The 18,574-nt window shown below is 53.9% G+C and overlaps 1 protein-coding gene across 1 annotated transcript in view; it reads right to left on the minus strand.

The window, feature by feature from the left end:
* Positions 1–1,467: 1,467 nt before the first annotated feature.
* Positions 1,468–18,574, minus strand: part of LOC142906581 (dynein axonemal heavy chain 2-like) — a 331,951-nt gene continuing 314,844 nt past the window's right edge. The window contains exons 8-10 of the mRNA XM_076054727.1: positions 12,635–12,824; positions 9,600–9,800; positions 1,468–2,138 (exon numbers count right to left, since the gene is read on the minus strand). Coding sequence (XP_075910842.1) covers positions 1,844–2,138; positions 9,600–9,800; positions 12,635–12,824 — 686 coding nt within the window. The 3' untranslated portion in view covers positions 1,468–1,843. The remainder of the gene's footprint in view (positions 2,139–9,599; positions 9,801–12,634; positions 12,825–18,574) is intronic.

The raw sequence follows: 18,574 nt of genomic DNA on the forward strand, positions 1-18,574 counted from the left end.
TGTGTGTCTGTGTATGTCTGTGTGTGTGTCTGTGTATGTCTGTGTGTGTGTCTGTGTATGTCTGTGTGTGTGTGTCTGTGTATGTCTGTGTATGTCTGTGTGTGTCTCTGTGTGTGTGTCTGTGTGTGTCTGTGTGTGTGTCTGTGTGTGTGTCTGTGTATGTCTGTGTGTGTCTGTGTATGTCTGTGTGTGTCTCTGTGTGTGTGTCTGTGTGTGTCTGTGTGTGTGTCTGTGTGTGTGTCTGTGTGTGTGTCTGTGTGTATGTCTGTGTGTATCTGTGTGTCTGTGTATGACTGTGTATGTGTCTGTGTATGACTGTGTGTGTGTCTGTGTGTGTGTCTGAGTATGTCTGTGTGTGTGTCTGTGTGTGTGTCTGTGTGTGTCGCGGCAGCGTCGGCGCGCGTGATTTTGGAAAGGAGGAAGGGAATCCGTTGTGGGCTGGAGACCCTGCAAATTAAACGCCTAATGAATGAATGACAACTGAGATGGCTCTCTCTCTCTCTCCCCTATCGCTCTCCCCGCTCTCACTCCCATCTCCAATATCTTTCTCTCTCTCCCCCGCTCTCTCTCTTCTCTCCCATCTCTCGTTTCACTCTCCCATCATTCCACGCAATCTCCTCCAGCCCCTCTCTCCCCTCTCGCCCCTCTCTCCCACAGCATCTCCACACACACCCAGGGGCTGCAATCACGCCCGCCGGCTCTCCCCCAAACCCACCACGACCCACCTCCCCAACACTGCAAATCCATTGCCGTGTGTTCACGTAGGGACAGGGGGCGATGTAATTATGTATATTATATTCTTGGTGATCTCGGTAAAGTCACGTAGATGGATAACGGAAAAAAAAATCTGAAATAAAAAGAATAAAATAAAATTAAAATTTAAAATAATAAAAGCAAAAAAATAGTAAAATAAAATAAAAATGTAAAATTAATTTAAAATAATAAAACAAACAAGCGGTCTTCTTCAGGTATAAAGAAAAGAGGGGGTCACTATTATTATTGCGGGTTTTTTTGCTTTTATTATTTGAAATGCATAAATTTTATTTCATTATTATTTTTAAATATTTTTTTCGTTTTCTATCCACGTGACTTTACCGAAAGAAGCAAGAATATGAGTTCCTGCAGTCGCGAAAGTTTTCAGTAAAAATGTATATATATATTACTAAATCAATAAAGGTGGGTTGTGCGGTGGAGGTTGGCACCGCCGCTGCGCTACGAGGCTCGGGCGAGCCGAGTTCGACTCCCGCTCACGGCCAAGGGCCAGTGACGATTGCCTGAACCGGTACCTGGCCCTCACCTGGGTCGACTCAGCCTCAAATGAGTTTGGTGCGGTGTGTGTGTGTAGTAAACATCGCCGCTGGGGGGAGACAAAGGCGGCCGGGCGTGGTGCTGGACACCCACCCCCCCCGCCATCTGTCATGTGCCACAGTGTCGGCCTTCACAGGTGGGTTGGTGGCGGTTGGAGTGGGGGTCAGTTGGGGTGTGTGGCAGTTGGTGGCGGCTGGTGAGTGGCGGTTGTAGTGGGTGGCAGTTGGTGGCGGTTGGTGGGGGGCGGTTGTAGTGGGTGGCAATTGGTGGCGGTTGGTGGGGGGCGGTTGTAGTGGGTGGCAGTTGGTGGTGGTGGTGGGAGTGAGGGTCAGTTGGGGTGTGTGGCAGTTGGTGGCGGTTGGTGGGGGGCGGTTGTATCGGGTGGCAGTTGGTGGTGGTTGAAGTGGGGGGATGTTGTAGTGGGTGGCGGTTGGTCGCGGTTGGATGCGAGGGTCGGTTGAGGTGTGTGGCAGTTGGTGGCGGTTGGTGGGGGGCGGACGTAGTGGGTGGCAGTTGGTGGCGGTTGGTGGGGGGGTCATTTGGGGTGTGTGGTGGTTGGTGTCGGTTGGTGTCGGTTGGTCGTGGTGGCGCGGTTGTAGTGGATGGCAGTCGTTGGCGGTTGATGGCGGCGGTGGTTGGGGGTTGGTGTAGCGTGCGGTTGCTGGCGCCTCACCTCGGCGTCGACGGGCACCTCGTGCTTGTGCAGGATGGCGAACTGCTCGTGGATGGGTCCCAGGCGGGCGGCCACGCGCGGCCCCTCGGCCTGCAGGGCCCCCAGGAGGCGCAGGGCGTCGCCCAGCTCGTCCAGCGTGCGCGGGGGGCGGCTCACCCTGCCGCGTCGGGGAGACGGGGGGGGGGGGAGTCGGCGCTGAGCGGACCGCGCGGTCGACGGCGTTGCGGTGGGCGCACGGTGAGCGGGCGGTGAACGAACGGCGAACGAACACACGGCGAGCACAAGCGCGGCGAACGTACGGTGAGCGCAACGGTGAACAATGCGTACGCATCGGTGACTGAAACGGCGCGCATATGCGGTGGAGTAAATAGGCGCGTTGGGGGCGATTGGTGAGTTTGCGTGGGGGCAGGATAGTAAGGGGGTCATATTGGGACGATGAGGTAACGATTGGGCCGATTAAGCTTGGGGGGCGGGGGGGGGGGCAAGCCTAGGGACGGCTGTGATTGGCTGGTGTTGTTGTCAGGGCCGGGGTGGCGTCTTGAAGTCTGGCGAGGTAACAGGCGCACGGGCGCGCGGAGCGCCGTTGGGACTGCGGGTTGATTAATTGGGGTGTGATGAGAGCGGGGATAAATTGGGGAGACGCGAGGAGAAACGGGGAGTTGGAGTCGGGGGCTGGACGAGGCAAGACGTGGAGCAGCTGAAGAGAGAAGCAGCTAGCAGTGGAGAGAGCACGGTGATAGCGAAGAGCGGAAGACAGAGATGAAGCAGCTAGCAGTGGAGAGAGCATAGTGATAGCGGAGAGCAGAGACGAAGCAGTTAGCAGTGGAGAGAGCACGGTGATAGCGGAGAGCGACAGACAGAGACGAAGCAGTTAGCAGTGGAGAGAGCATGGTGATAGCGGAGAGCGGAAGACACAGACGAAGCAGTTAGCAGTGGAGAGAGCATAGTGATAGCGGAGAGCGGAGACGAAGCAGTTAGCAGTGGAGAGAGCACGGTGATAGCGGAGAGCGGGGAGCAGAGAGAAGCAACCAGCAGTGGAGAGAGCATAGTGATAGCGGAGAGCGGAGACGAAGCAGTTAGCAGTGGAGAGAGCACGGTGATAGCGGAGAGCGATAGACAGAGACGAAGCAGTTAGCAGTGGAGAGAGCATAGTGATAGCGAAGAGCAGAGACGAAGCAGTTAGCAGTGGAGAGAGCACGGTGATAGCGGAGAGCGGAAGACGAAGCAGCCAGCAGTGGAGAGAGCACGGTGATAGCGGAGAGCGGAAGAGCGGAAGACGAAGCAGTTAGCAGTGGGGGGAAGCACAGGGACATCGGAGCTGACGGGGAAGCGGACATCGGAGAGACAAAGGCGGCGAGCGAGTCGAGTGAGGCGCGGCGAGCGAGCCGTGGCACCAGGGCGACTGTGGAGCATCGAGGACATGCGGAGAACTGTCAATAAAGTGGTGCTGGAAGAAGGACATAAGTTGTCCGAGTGAAATCAACCTCTACACATACATGCACGCACACACGCACACCAAAGACCCCCCCAATGTAGCCTCTAACAGACTGTAGGGGCAAGTGCTTTTAGCGAGTAGCGAGCGCCCATGAACGCCGGCACTGTGGCACACGAGGGGGTGGGTGGCCAATGCCAGCCGCCTTTGTCTCCCCAGTGGCGATGTTTACGACACACCGCTGCACCAGCCACTCATTTGAGGCTTGAGTCGACCTAGGGGGAGGCCCAGGAGCGGCTCAGATAATCGTCGCCCGGTGTTTGTGGTGGCCGTGAGCGGGAATCGAACTCGGGTAACCAGGTTCGCGGCGCAGCGTAGCACAAACCACTACACTACCGCTCCCCACACACACACACATGCACACACACCACACATCACACACCACACACACACATCACACACCACACAAACATCACATACCACACACTCCACACACACATATCACACAACACACATACACACACCACACACACCACACACTCCACACACACATCACACAACACACATACACACACCACACACACAACACACATACACACACCACACACACACCACACACCACACACTCCACACACACACATCACACAACACACATACACACACCACACACACAACACACATACACACACCACACACACACCACACATCACACACCACACACATCACACACACCACACACATCACACACATCACACAACACACACATCACACACACCACACAAACATCACACACCACACACTCCACACACACACATCACACAACACACACCACACACCACACACTCCACACACACACACCACACATAACACACATCACACACCACACACACACACATCACACACACCACACAAACATCACACACCACACACTCCACACACACATATCACACAACACACACCACACATCACACACTCCACACACACATCACACACACGCGGGGCAGTGTAAACACGCGACCCCCCCGCCACAGGCGACTGCAAAAGTCTGTATGCCAGATGAGGTAGTCAACATCTCCTAGACACCGTGATGATGATGAGAGAGACATGCAAACTCCAAATATACAGCAGGCGGTCAGGATTGAGATCGAACCCACGACCTCCTGTGTGCCAGACGAGGTAGTCAACATCTCCGAGCCACCCTGGTGATGATGGTGAGAGAGAGAGAGAGACGCAGACTACAAATACACAGCAGGCGTCGTCAGGGTCAGGGATCGAACCCACGAACCTCCTGCATAGCAGGGCGAGGGAGATAACAAATGTGCACGTGATGATGACGCTGACGCTGAGCCACTTGGTTGAGCTATCATTAGCGACAGACAGGCAACGCTTGCCCTTCAGTAATCGTGACGACGCAATCGTGGAGAGCGAGAGAGCGAGAGTGAGACAGCGAGAGAGAGTGACAGAGAGAGTGAGAGCAAGAGTAAGATAGCGAGAGAGAGAGTAACAGAGAGAGTGAGAGGGCGAGAGTGAGAGTAAGATAGCGAGTGACAGAGAGCGTGAGAGTGAGCGAGAGAGAGTGAGAGAGAGTAACAGAGAGAGTGAGCGAGAGAGAGTGAGAGAGTGAGAGCGAAAGAGAGCGAGGGAGTGAGAGAGAGCGAGAGAAAGAGAGAGCGAGCGAGCGAGAGAGAGAGGGGGATAGAGCGAGAGAGAGACCGAGAGAGGTTGAGTGAGAGAGAGTGAGAGCGATAGAGAGTGAGAGCGATAGAGAGTGCAAGAGAGAGAGTGAGAGAGGGTGAGCGAGAGAGAGCGAGAGAGTGAGAGAGGGTGAGAGGGAGAGAAAGAGAGAGCGAGAGAGATATGGTGAGAGAGAATGAGAGAGAGTGAGAGCGAGTGAGAGAGAGAGCGAGTGAGTGAGAGAGGGCTAGAGAGGGTGAGCGAGAGAGAAAGAGCGAGAGAGAGAGTGAGAGAGAGCGAGAGAGTGAGAGAGTGAGAGTGAGAGAGAGTGACAGAGAGCTAGACAGGGTGAGCGAGAGAGAGAGAGAGAGTGAGAGAGGCCTGAGAAACATCCTCCTAAGGTTCAGCCTCCACTTCTCCCCGACGGTCCTCATCTTTGGATACCCGAAGGGCGACGGACCCCAACATCTTCAGGGGGCTGGTCAACGTGCTCGTCGGCCACGCCAAAGCCTCGCCATATACAGGGCGAGGAAGGTGGCCCTGGAGGGGAAACGTCCGGCCAGCAGCCTGGGCATCTTCCGCGCTCTGGTCGGAGCCAGGGTGTGGTGGGCCGGAGTTCCGCCGTGCGTGGCTGACCCACGCCGTGCCGGCCTTCAAGGAGCAGTGGGCGCTGGAGGAGGGCCGTGTGCTCGGTGGCAGATGACGGTAGAGAGCTCTGTGCGTGCAGATCTGAGCTACCCCGTCGGAGGCCGTTTGACTGTGGGAAGGGCTGCGTGCAGATGCAGCACTTGTCGTAGTTATAAAGAATAAAGAGAGCGAGCGAGAGAGAGCAAAATGGAGTAGGAAGAGAGGGGGGTAGAGAGAGAGAGAGGGGGGGCAGAGAGGGGGGTAGAGAGAGAGGGAAGGGGTAAGGAGAGCAGAAAAAGGAGAGATATATATTTTGTTGGGTCTTTCATTTAAAAGAGGGGTTACATAAAGCAAAGCATTAAAAAAACAAAAAAATAAATGATGAACGGAGCAAAGTGTCGACTACACCGAGCATCTTCTTGTTTCATCTGATCGTAAAAAATTAAAAAAGAGAGGGTGAGAGAGAGAGAGAGAAAGAGCGAGAGTGAGTGAGAGAGAGCTAGAGAGGGTGAGCGAGAGAGGATGAGAACGAGAGAGGGAGAGAGAGAGAGAAAGAGCGAGTAGGTGAGAGAGAGCTATAGAGGGTGAGCGAGAGAGGGTGAGAGAGAGAGAGTGAGAGAGCGAGGTATGGTGAGAGAGAGAGAGAATGAGAGAATGAGAGCGAGAGAGCGAGAGAGAGGGTGAGAGAGAGAGAAAAAGCGAGAGCGAGTGAGTGAGTGAGAGAGCGAGAGAGGATGAGAACGAGAGAGGGTGAGAGAGAGACAGAGCGAGAGAGAGAGCGAGAGAGGGTGAGAGAGAGAGAGTGAGAGAGGATGAGAGAGAGAGTGAGAGAGCGAGAGCGAGATATGGTGAGAGAGAGAGCGAGAGAGAGCGAGAGGGAGAGAGAGAGGGTGAGAGCTAGAGCGAGTGAGTGAGAGAGAGGTAGAGAGGGTGAGCGAGAGAGGGTGAGCGAGAGAGGGTGAGAGAGAGAGAGAGAGCGAGAGCGAGGTATGGTGAGAGAGAGCGACAGAGTGAGAGCGAGAGAGCGAGAGAGAGAGGGTGAGAGAGAAAGAGCGAGAGCGAGTAAGAGAGAGCGAGAGAGGATGAGAACGAGAGAGGGTGAGGGAGAGAGATAAAGAGCGAGTGAGTGAGAGAGAGCTAGAGAGGGTGAGTGAGAGAGAGACAGAGCGAGAGAGAAAGAGCAAGAGCGAGTGAGTGAGAGAGAGCTAGAGAGGGTGAGCGAGAGAGGATGAGAGAGAGAGAAAGAGCGAGGTATGGTGAGAGAGAGAGAGAGCGAGAGCGAGTGAGTGAGAGAGAGCTAGAGAGGGTGAGCGAGAGAGGGAGAGAGAGAGAGAAAGAGCGAGTGAGTGAGAGCTAGACAGGGTGAGCGAGAGAGGATGAGAACGAGAGAGGATGAGAGAGAGAGCGAGTGAGAGCGAGAGCGAGATATCTACCCGACGGCCGCCCTGGAAAATAACCCCACTGCGCGGCACCCCACCCCACCCCACCCCACCCCCCACGGTGATTGACGTCGGAGCTCGGCAGTGAAGAGCCGTGATCTCTTCCCGGGGGGGCAATCCGCGGTGTTGTCGGCTGACGACAAAAAGCCTCCCCCCTCGTCCGCTGGCCACAATAAAATAATAAGCGACTCCGCGTGGACCTGGACACAGGCGCCGTCGACGGCACCGCCGCCGCTGACGGCGACGCTCCCCAGATAATGATTCATTTTTATTTCACCGGTTTTGGTTTTGGTTTTTACTCCGCAACTGTGACCTCTCGCTCTCTCTCCGTCTGTCTCTGCCCCGCAGGGGATCCGGCATTCACGTGGAATTATGACAAGGCAAACGTATTTATTATTCTTATTTCGCTCGCTCGCTCGCTCGCTCTCGCCCTCGCTCGCATTCACGCTCTCCGCCTCTCTCTGTGCGTGTGGGTTTTCGTTTCACGCCGTGCGATTTTCATTTTTTGTTTACCGCCGCCGATGCCGCGGCCAGGAAACATGACCGCGCATTAGCGGTACCACCACCACCACTCAGCCGTAGCGATAGCACCACCACTCAGCCGTAGCGATAGCACCACCACTCATCCGTAGCGATAGCACCACCACTCAGCCGTAGCGATACCACCACCACTCATCCGTAGCGATACCACCACCACTCATCCGTAGTGATACCACCACTCAGCCGTAGCGATACCACCACCACTCAGCCGTAGTGATACCACCACCACTCAGCCACAGCGATACCACCATGATCTCACCCTGTTCTACAGAGTGAGTGAGTGAGTGAAGTTTGTATGATCTCCCCCTGTTCCACAGAGTGAGTGGAGTTTGTATGATCTCCCCCTGTTCCACAGAGTGAGTGGAGTTTGTATGATCTCCCCCTGTTCCACAGAGTGAGTGGAGTTTGTGTGATCTCCCCCTGTTCTACAGAGTGTGAGTGAGTGGAGTTTGTATGATCTTCCCCTGTTCTACAAAGTGAATGAGTGGAGTTTGTGTGATCTCCCCCTGTTCCACAGAGTGAGTGGAGTTTGTATGATCTCCCCCTGTTCCACAGAGTGAGTGAAGTTTGTATGATCTCCCCCTGTTCTACAGAGTGAGTGAAGTTTGTGTGATCTCCCCCTGTTCTACAGAGTGAGTGAGTTAAGTTTGTGTGATCTCCCCCTGTTCTACAGAGTGAGTGAGTGGAGTTTGTATGATCTCCCCCTCTTCTACAGAGTGAATGAGTGGAGTTTGTGTGATCTCCCCCTGTTATACAGAGTGAGTGAGTGGAGTTTGTATGATCTCCCCCTGTTCTACAGAGTGAGTGGAGTTTGTATGATCTCCCCCTGTTCTACAGAGTGAGTGAGTGGAGTTTGTGCGATCTGCCCCTGTTCTACAGAGTGAGTGAGTGGAGTTTGTATGATCTCCCCCTGTTCTACAGAGTGAGTGAGTGGAGTTTGTGTGATCTCCCCCTGTTCTACAGAGTGAGTGAGTGGAGTTTGTATGATCTCCCCCTGTTATACAGAGTGAGTGAGTGGAGTTTGTATGATCTCCCCCTGTTCTACAGAGTGAGTGAGTGGAGTTTGTATGATCTCCCCCTGTTCTACAGAGTGAGTGAGTGGAGTTTGTATGATCTCCCCCTGTTCTACAGAGTGAGTGAGTGAGTGGAGTTTGTATGATCTCCCCCTGTTCTACAGAGTGAGTGAGTGGTTTTTGTATGATCTCCCCCTGTTATACAGAGTGAGTGAGTTAAGTTTGTGTGATCTCCCCCTGTTCTACAGAGTGAGTGAGTGGAGTTTGTGTGATCTCCCCCTGTTCTACAGAGTGAGTGAGTGGAGTTTGTATGATCTCCCCCTGTTCTACAGAGTGAATGAGTGGAGTTTGTATGATCTCCCCCTGTTCTACAGAGTGAATGAGTGGAGTTTGTGTAATCCCACCCTGTTCTACAGAGTGAGTATGATCTCCCCCTGTTCTACAGAGTGAGTGGAGTTTGTATGATCCCCCCCTGTTCCACAGAGTGAGTGAGTGGAGTTTGTGTGATCTCCCCCTGTTCTACAGAGTGAGTGGAGTTTGTATGATCTCCCCCTGTTCTACAGAGTGAGTGAGTGGAGTTTGTATGATCTCCCCCTGTTCTACAGAGTGAGTGGAGTTTGTATGATCTCCCCCTGTTCTACAGAGTGACTGAGTGGCGTTTGAATGATCTCCTCTGGTGACGATAATGATCACAACTGGTCACCGGGCCTCCGGTACTGGCGCCCGTGCCAAACGTCGCCACGGGGGGGGGGGGGGGGGGGCAGACGAACGCGGCCGGGCGAGGTTTTTTGCCGGCCACCCAGCACCACCCTCGGCGTGTCGCACGTCGCTGGGCGACGCTCCGCTGACGCCGCCCTCCCTCTCTCCCTCTCTCCCTCTCTCTCTCGTGTCACCTCTCTCCGTTGTCGCTCAGGTAGGCGTGGAGGTCGCGCAGCTGCCCGCCGGCCATGTCCGCGAGCAGGGACGTGAGTTTCGCCTGCCACTCGCTGCAGTGCCGGAGCAGCGAAAGCTTCAGCGGGGAGCAGTCGAGGAGCACGAACTGCACGCTCAGCACCGTCTCCTCCTTCTGCACGTTGTTGGCGACCTCCGCGTACCTGGCGGTGTGCGGGGTGGGGTGGGGTGGGCACGCACGCACGCACGCCGAGGCGCGAGGCGCGAGGCGGATGTCACGGTCAAGCTCACTGTGTGGAACAGGGGGAGATCGTACAAACTCCACTCACTCACTCTGTAGAACAGGGTGGGATTACACAAACTCCACTCACTTCACACTCTGTAGAACAGGGGGAGATCATACAAACTCCACTCACTTCACACTCTGTAGAACAGGGGGAGATCATACAAACTCCACTCACTCACTCTGTAGAACAGGGTGGGATTACACAAACTCCACTCACTTCACACTCTGTAGAACAGGGGGAGATCATACAAACTCCACTCACTTCACACTCTGTAGAACAGGGGGAGATCATACAAACTCCACTCACTCACTCTGTAGAACAGGGTGGGATTACACAAACTCCACTCACTTCACACTCTGTAGAACAGGGGGAGATCATACAAACTCCACTCACTTCACACTCTGTAGAACAGGGGGAGATCATACAAACTCCACTCACTCACTCTGTAGAACAGGGTGGGATTACACAAACTCCACTCACTTCACACTCTGTAGAACAGGGGGAGATCATACAAACTCCACTCACTCACTCTGTAGAACAGGGGGAGATCATACAAACTCCACTCACTCACTCTGTAGAACAGGGTGGGATTACACAAACTCCACTCACTCACTCACTCTGTAGAACAGGGTGGGATTACACAAACTCCACTCACTTCACACTCTGTAGAACAGGGGGAGATCATACAAACTCCACTCACTCACTCTGTAGAACAGGGGGAGATCATACAAACTCCACTCACTCACTCTGTAGAACAGGGTGGGATTACACAAACTCCACTCACTCACTCTGTAGAACAGGGTGGGATTACACAAACTCCACTCACTCACACTCTGTAGAACAGGGGGAGATCATACAAACTCCACTCACTCACACTCTGTAGAACAGGGGGAGATCGTACAAACTCCACTCACTCACTCTGTAGAACAGGGTGGGATTACACAAACTCCACTCACTTCACACTCTGTAGAACAGGGGGAGATCATACAAACTCCACTCACTCACTCTGTAGAACAGGGGGAGATCATACAAACTCCACTCACTCACTCTGTAGAACAGGGTGGGATTACACAAACTCCACTCACTCACTCTGTAGAACAGGGTGGGATTACACAAACTCCACTCACTCACTCTGAAGAACAGGGGGAGATCATACAAACTCCACTCACTCACTCTGTAGAACAGGGTGGGATTACACAAACTCCACTCACTCACACTCTGTAGAACAGGGGGAGATCATACAAACTCCACTCACTCACACTCTGTAGAACAGGGGGAGATCATACAAACTCCACTCACTCACTATGTAGAACAGGGGGAGATCATACAAACTCCACTCACTCACTCTGTGGAACAGGGGGAGATTATACAAACTCCACTCACTGACACTCTGTAGAACAGGGGGAGATCATACAAACTCCACTCACGCATTCTAAAGAACAGGGGGAGATCATACAAACTCCACTCACTCTGTAGAACAGGGTGGGATTACACAAACTCCACTCACTTCACACTCTGTAGAACAGGGGGAGATCATACAAACTCCACTCACTCACTCTGTAGAACAGGGGGAGATCATAAAAACTCCACTCACTCCCTCTGTAGAACAGGGGGAGATCATACAAACTCCACTCACGCATTCTAAAGAACAGGGGGAGATCATACAAACTCCACTCACTCACTCTGTAGAACAGGGGGAGATCATAAAAACTCCACTCACTCACTCACTCTGTAGAACAGGGGGAGATCATACAAACTCCACTAACTCACTCTGTATAACAGGGGGAGATCACACAAACTCCACTCACGCATTCTAAAGAACAGGGGGAGATCATACAAACTCCACTCACTCACTCTGTAGAACAGGGGGAGATCACACACACTCCACTCACTCACTCTGTAGAACAGGGGGAGATCACACAAACTCCACTCGCTCACTCACTCACCCCAGCGGCGGCGTTGACTCCACAGACCGCACCAGGGACTCATTTGGGGTTGAGTAAACCGATTGGAGGCACCAGGACTGGTTCAGATAATCGTCACCGGTGTTGGTGGCCGTGAGCTGGAATCGAACTCGGTGTCATCGTCAGGGGTTCGTAGGGCAGCGTAGCACTAACCGCTACGACCACGAACGCTCACCGCAATCTTACAAAGACAAAGATCCCCCGTGTAGCCTGCAACAGGCTGTAGGGGCAAGTGCTGTTTGCTAGCACCTATGAACGCCGGCACCGTGGCACACGAGGGGGGGTGGGTGGCCAACGCCACGCCCGGCCGCCTTTGTCTCCCCCATGTTTTTAATTTGTCTTCTTTCACCTTTATTCATCCAAGTAAAAAAAAAATCCCTTGAGATTGAAAGGCTCTTTTTGCGAGGGGGAATCTGGCACCAGGCACTCATTTGAGGCTGACTCGACCTAGGAGAGGTCCCCGGAACCGGTCCACAAAAATCGTCCCTGGTGTTGGCCGTGAGCCGGAATCGAACCCGGGTTGCCAAGCTCGTAGTGCAGCGTAGCGCTAACCGCTACACCACCGCACCCCATACAGCGGGCGTCAGGGTCGGGATCGAACCCACGACCCTCCTGTACACCAGGCGAGGTAGTTAACATCTCCGAGCCTCCGTGGTGATGATGAGAGAGACACGCAAACTCCAAATATACAGAAGGCGGTGTAAGGGTCGGGATCGAACCCACGACCTCCTGCGCACCAGGCCGAGGCATTCCACGTCCGCCATCTCAGGCCGCCCGCTCCGTTACCTCCCGATGTCCCCGTCGAAGGAGGACACGGGCGGGTTCTGGCGCTGGTAGCGGCGGATGAAGGCGTCCTTGTTGATCTCCCAGATCTCGCGGTAGGCCACCCACGTCTTGAGGTAGGCCTGCAGCTGGGCAGCGTTCTGAGCCATCCCCGCGTCGATGGCCAAACGGATCTTGCGGATTTCCTCCGATTCTGATGGTGGGCGCGGGGGGGACGGGGGGCGGAGGGCGGAGGAGGTGGGGGGGGGGGGTGAGAATGAGGAGGTGCAGGGGAAGGACAGCAAACTAAAGGCAAGCATCAATTCGAAAGAAATTAGTGTTCAATCTGCGTTGAGTCTGTGGGTCCTTGTGTGAGTGTGTGGACTACTAGGTGAGTCTGTGGGTCCTGGTGTGAGTGTGTGGACTACTAGGTGAGTCTGTGGGTCCTTGTGTGAGTGTGTGGGCTACTAGGTGAGTCTGTGGGTCCTTGTGTGAGTGTGTGGACTACTAGGTGAGTCTGTGGGTCCTTGTGTGAGTGTGTGGGCTACTAGGTGAGTCTGTGGGTCCTTGTGTGAGTGTGTGGACTACTAGGTGAGTCTGTGGGTCCTTGTGTGAGTGTGTGGAATACTAGGTGAGTCTGTGGGTCCTTGTGTGAGTGTGTGGACTACTAGGTGAGTCTGTGGGTCCTTGTGTGAGTGTGTGGACTACTAGGTGAGTCTGTGGGTCCTTGTGTGAGTGTGTGGGCTACTAGGTGAGTCTGTGGGTCCTTGTGTGAGTGTGTGGACTACTAGGTGAGTCTTTGGGTCTCTGTGTGAGTCTGTGGTCACTGTGTGAGTCTATGGGTCTCCGTGTGAGTCTATGGGGCTCTACGTGAGTCTATGGGCCACTGTGTGAGTCTATGGGTCACTGTGTGAGTCTATGGGTCTCCGTGTGAGTCTAATGGGCACTGTTTGAGTCTATTGGTCACTGTGTGAGTCTACGGGTCACTGTGTGAGTCTATGGGTCTCTGTGTGAGTCTATGGGTCTCTGTGTGAGTCTATGGGTCTCTACGTGAGTCTATGGGCCACTGTGTGAGTCTATGGGTCACTGTGTGAGTCTATGGGTCTCCGTGTGAGTCTATGGGTCTCCGTGTGAGTCTATGGGTCTCTGTGTGAGTCTCTGTGTCTCTGTGTGAGTCTATGGGTCACTGTGCGAGTCTACGGGTCTCTGTGTGAGTCTATGGCTCACTGCCTGAGTCTATGGGTCTCCGTGTGAGTCTATGGGTCTCTGTGTATCTAAATGGGTCTCTATTCATCTCGATGTGTCTCTGAGAGTCGCTATGTGTCTCTACGGGTCTCTATGCATATCTATGGGTCTCCATGCATCTCTACGGGTATCTATGAGGCTCTACGGGTCTCTATGGGTTCAGAGTATTTGGCTAACGCCACACATTTCCACGTGGTGATCACGATGACGGTGGTGACGATGATGATGATGACGAGCCGCCACTTGGTGTGAGCTGAAATAAAAACCTCTACGTAGCAGCGAACTCAGTGGTGGCAGGGGGGGTCCCTTACACGACAATACGGTGCATGTCGAGGTGTAGAGACAACACAATATGGTCACAGGCAGCCGCCTGGGGGTGTCAAACAGAAGGTGGCGAGGAGGACGAGGAGGGGGAGGAGAGGAGGTGGAGTGGAGGAGGAGGGGAGGAGGGGAGGAGGTGGAGGGGAGAAGGAGGGGAGGAGGTGGAGTGGAGGGGAGGTGGAGGAGGAGGTGGAGGGGAGGAGGTAGAGGAGGAGGTGGAGAGGAGGAGGTGGAGGGGAGGAAGAGTGGAGGAGGAGGTGGAAGAGGAGGTGGAGGAGGAGGTGAAGGAGGAGGTGGAGGGGAGGAGGAGGTGGAGGAGGAGGTGGAGGGGAGGAGGTAGAGGAGGAGGTGGAGAGGAGGAGGTGGAGGGGAGGAAGAGTGGAGGAGGAGGGGAGGAGGAGGTGGAGGAGAGGAGGTGGAGGAGGAGGGGAGGAGGAGGTGGAGGAGGTGGAGGGGAGGAGGTGGAGGGGAGGAGGTGGAGGAGGTGGAGGGGAGGAGGTGGAGGGGAGGAGGTGGAGGAGGAGGTGAAGGAGGAGGTGGAGGGGAGGAGGAGGTGGAGGGGAGGAAGAGTGGAGGAGGAGGGGAGGAAGAAGTGGAGGAGAAGGAGGTGGAGGGGAGGAGGTGGAGGAGGTGGAGGGGAGGAGGTGGAGGGGAGGAGGAGGTGGAGGAGGAGGTGGAGGAGAAGGAGGTGGAGGAGGAGGTGGAGGGGAGGAGGTGGAGGAGGAGGTGGAGAGGAGGAGGTGGAGGAGGAGGGGAGGAGGAGGTGGAGGGGAGGAGGTGGAGGAGGAGGTGGAGAAGGAGGTGGAGGGGAGGAGGTGGCGTGGAGGAGGAGGTGAGGAAGAGTGGAGGAGGAGGGGAGGAGGAGGTGGAGCGAAGGAGGTAGAGGAGGAGGTGGAGAGGAGGAGGTGGAGGAGGAGGGGAGGAGGAGGTGGAGGGGAGGAGGTGGAGGAGGAGGTGGAGGGGAGGTGGAGGGGAGGTGGTGGAGGAGGAGGTGGAGGAGGAGGGGAGGAGGAGGTGGAGGAGGAGGTGGAGGGGAGGAAGAGTGGAGGAGGAGAAGGAGAAGGAGGAGGAGGTGCTGGAGAGAAAATAAAACACCTAACCCCTCTGCCCCACCCCACGCCTATCATTTGCAAATCGAGGCAATTTCGCGGCGAAACATTACGGGTCGCGATATTCCATCAATCTCGATAATGTCGCACACACTCAACGGATATTCGCGTTTTAAACATCAGCGGAAAATGTTGGCGACAAACGGGAGGCAATTTGCTCGCTCGGTGCTGAAGGCCCCCCCCCCTCCTCCTTCCCTCCCTCCATCTGATCAGCCGCAATGGCCCAGTACAGAAAGCGAGTTGGTGGGGAAGCTGGGCCACTCACGATGGGCCCACTCCACCACAACCCGCAACCCTCCCACCTCCGCCCTTGTGTAGCCTGCAAGAGGCTGTAGGTGCAAGTGCTGTGAGTAGCAGCAGCAGCAGCAGCTATGAACACACAAAGACAAAGATCCCCCGTGTAGCCTCTAACAGGCTGTAGGTGCAAGTGCCGTTAGTGGTAGCAGCACCTATGAACACACAAAGATAAAGATCCCCCGTGTAGCCTCTAACAGACTGTAGGTGAAAGTGCTGTGAGTAGCAGCAGCTATAAACACACAAAGACAAAGATCCCCCGTGTAGCCTGTAACAGGCTGTAGGTGCAAGTGCTGTGAGTAGCAGCACTACACTATACACTACACTACACCACACTACACTATACACCACACTACACTATACACTACACTATACACGATATACCACACTACACTATACACTACACTATACACCACACTACACACTACACTATAAACTATATACTACACTATACGCTAGTACTACACTACGTACAACACTATACACTACACTATAAACCAAACTACACACTACAATATACACTAAACTATACACTACACTATACACTACGCTATACGCTATACACTACACTAAACTATACACTGCACGACTATACACCACCACTATACACTACACTATACACTACATTTTGGCTGACCATCTTACAAAACAGTTACCGTGGCGCTTTCAGATGCTGCTGCTTCTGCGTCCGTCTGGAACGCTCTCCCCTTCCGATATTAGTTAGCAACTGGGAGCCGTGGTGGACTTTTACATCATCATCATCTCGATTGACAAACTCATTTGTTTACAAGTGCTGCTCGTCATTGTTGCTGTTGTGTTCAGTTTGTTGTTCTTCCCCCCCCGCCGCCCATCCGATTGGCACGGTTGGCTAGGTACGGTGCGAAAGAAGTTCAACAACACATACATAAAGACCCACAGACGCACATAGAGACCCACAGACTCACACAGAGACCCACAGATTCACATAGAGACCTACAGACTCACACAGAGACCCACAGACTCGCATAGAGACCCATAGACTCGTACAGAGACCCATAGACTGACACACAGACCCAGATACTCATACAGAGACCCAGAGACTCACGCAGACACCCACAGACTCGCATAGAGACCCATAGACTCGTACAGAGACCCATAGACTGACACACAGACGCAGATACTCATACAGAGACCCAGAGACTCACGCAGACACCCACAGACTCGCATAGAGACCCATAGACTCGTACAGAGACCCATAGACTGACACACAGACCCAGATACTCACACAGAGACCCACAGACTCACACAGAAACCCATAGACCGACAGAGACCCACAGACTCACATAGAGACCGATAGACCGACAGAGACCCACGACTCACATAGAGACCTATAGACTCATACAGAGACCCACAGACTCACACAGACACCAACATACTCGCATAGAGACCCATAGACTCACACAGAGACCCACATAATCACACAGAAACTCACATACTCACATAAGAGACCCACAGACTCACGGAGAGACCCATAGACCGACAGAGACCCACAGACTCACATAGAGACCCATAGACGCATACAGAGACCCACAGACTCACACATACTCGCATAGAGACCCATAGACTCATACAGAGACCCACAGACTCACACAGACACCAACATACTCACATAAGAGACCCAAAGACTCACACAGAGACCCACAGATGGAACCAGAGACCCGCAAACTCGCATAGCGACCCAAAAGGCTCACGTAGATTGACAAACTAACTTCTTTAGGACTGCTGCTCGTTGTTTTAGTGTTTAGTATGCTCTCCATCCTCCCCGGCCAGCTCCGATGAGCTACGGTTGGCTACGTAGGGTGCGAAAGAAGTACAGCGTACACACACACACACACCACACAACACACACCACACAACACACACCACACAACACACACCACACAACACACACCACACAACACACACCACACAACACACACCACACAACACGCACAGCACGCACGAGCTGGCACCGACGCTTCACAGTCTGGCTGGCGATGTCCGCTCAGCCGTACGGGCGCCACCTGGACAATCGGCGATGGCCGTGTGGGCAGACGGACGTAACGACGACGAGGAGGAGGAGGAGGAGGACGAGGAGGAGGAAGAGGGCAGGGAGGTAGCCCCAGAGCGTGGTGGGGGCAACAAGAAGTAGGTCAGCGGAGAGGAAATTAATAACACAGCGTGTGGGTAAGTGTTGAGTCTATGGTGCAGTGCTGAGTCTATGGTGCAGTGTTGAGTCTATGGTGCAGTGTTGAGTCTGTGGTGCAGTGTTGAGTCTATGGTGCAGTGTTGAGTCTATGGAGCAGTGTTGATTCTATGGTGCAGTGTTGAGTCTATGGTGCAGTGTTGAGTCTATGGTGCAGTGTTGAGTCTATGGTGCAGTGTTGAGTCTATGGTGCAGTGTTGAGTCTATGCTGCAGTGTTGAGTTTATGGTGAAGTGTTGAGTGTATGGTGCAGTGTTGAGTCTATGGTTCAGTGCTGAGTCTGTGGGCAGTGTTGAGTCTATGGTGCAGTGTTGAGTCTACGGTGCAGTGTTGAGTCTATGGTGCAGTGTTGAGTCTATGGTGCAGTGTTGAGTCTATGGTGCAGTGTTGAGTCTATGGTGCAGTGTTGAGTCTATGGTGCAGTGTTGAATCTATGGTTCAGTGTTGAATCTATGGTTCAGTGTTGAGTCTATGGTGCAGTGTTGAGTCTATGGTGCAGTGTTGAGTCTATGGTGCAGTGTTGAGTCTATGGTGCAGTGTTGAGTCTATGGTGCAGTGCTGAGTCTATGGTGCAGTGTTGAGTCTATGGTGCAGTGTTGAGTCTATGGTGCAGTGTTGAGTCTATGGTGCAGTGCTGCGTCTATGGTGCAGTGTTGAGTCTATGGTGCAGTGCTGAGTCTATCGTGCAGTGTTGAGTCTATGGTGCAGTGTTGAGTCTATGGTGCAGTGCTGCGTCTATGGTGCAGTGTTGAGTCTATGGTGCAGTGCTGAG

Source organism: Petromyzon marinus, chromosome 67 (genome assembly GCF_048934315.1).
Source record: "Petromyzon marinus isolate PM22_M1 ecotype Great Lakes invasive population chromosome 67, UKy_Petmar_22M1.pri1.0, whole genome shotgun sequence".
In the NCBI taxonomy this organism is placed as follows: domain Eukaryota; kingdom Metazoa; phylum Chordata; class Hyperoartia; order Petromyzontiformes; family Petromyzontidae; genus Petromyzon; species Petromyzon marinus.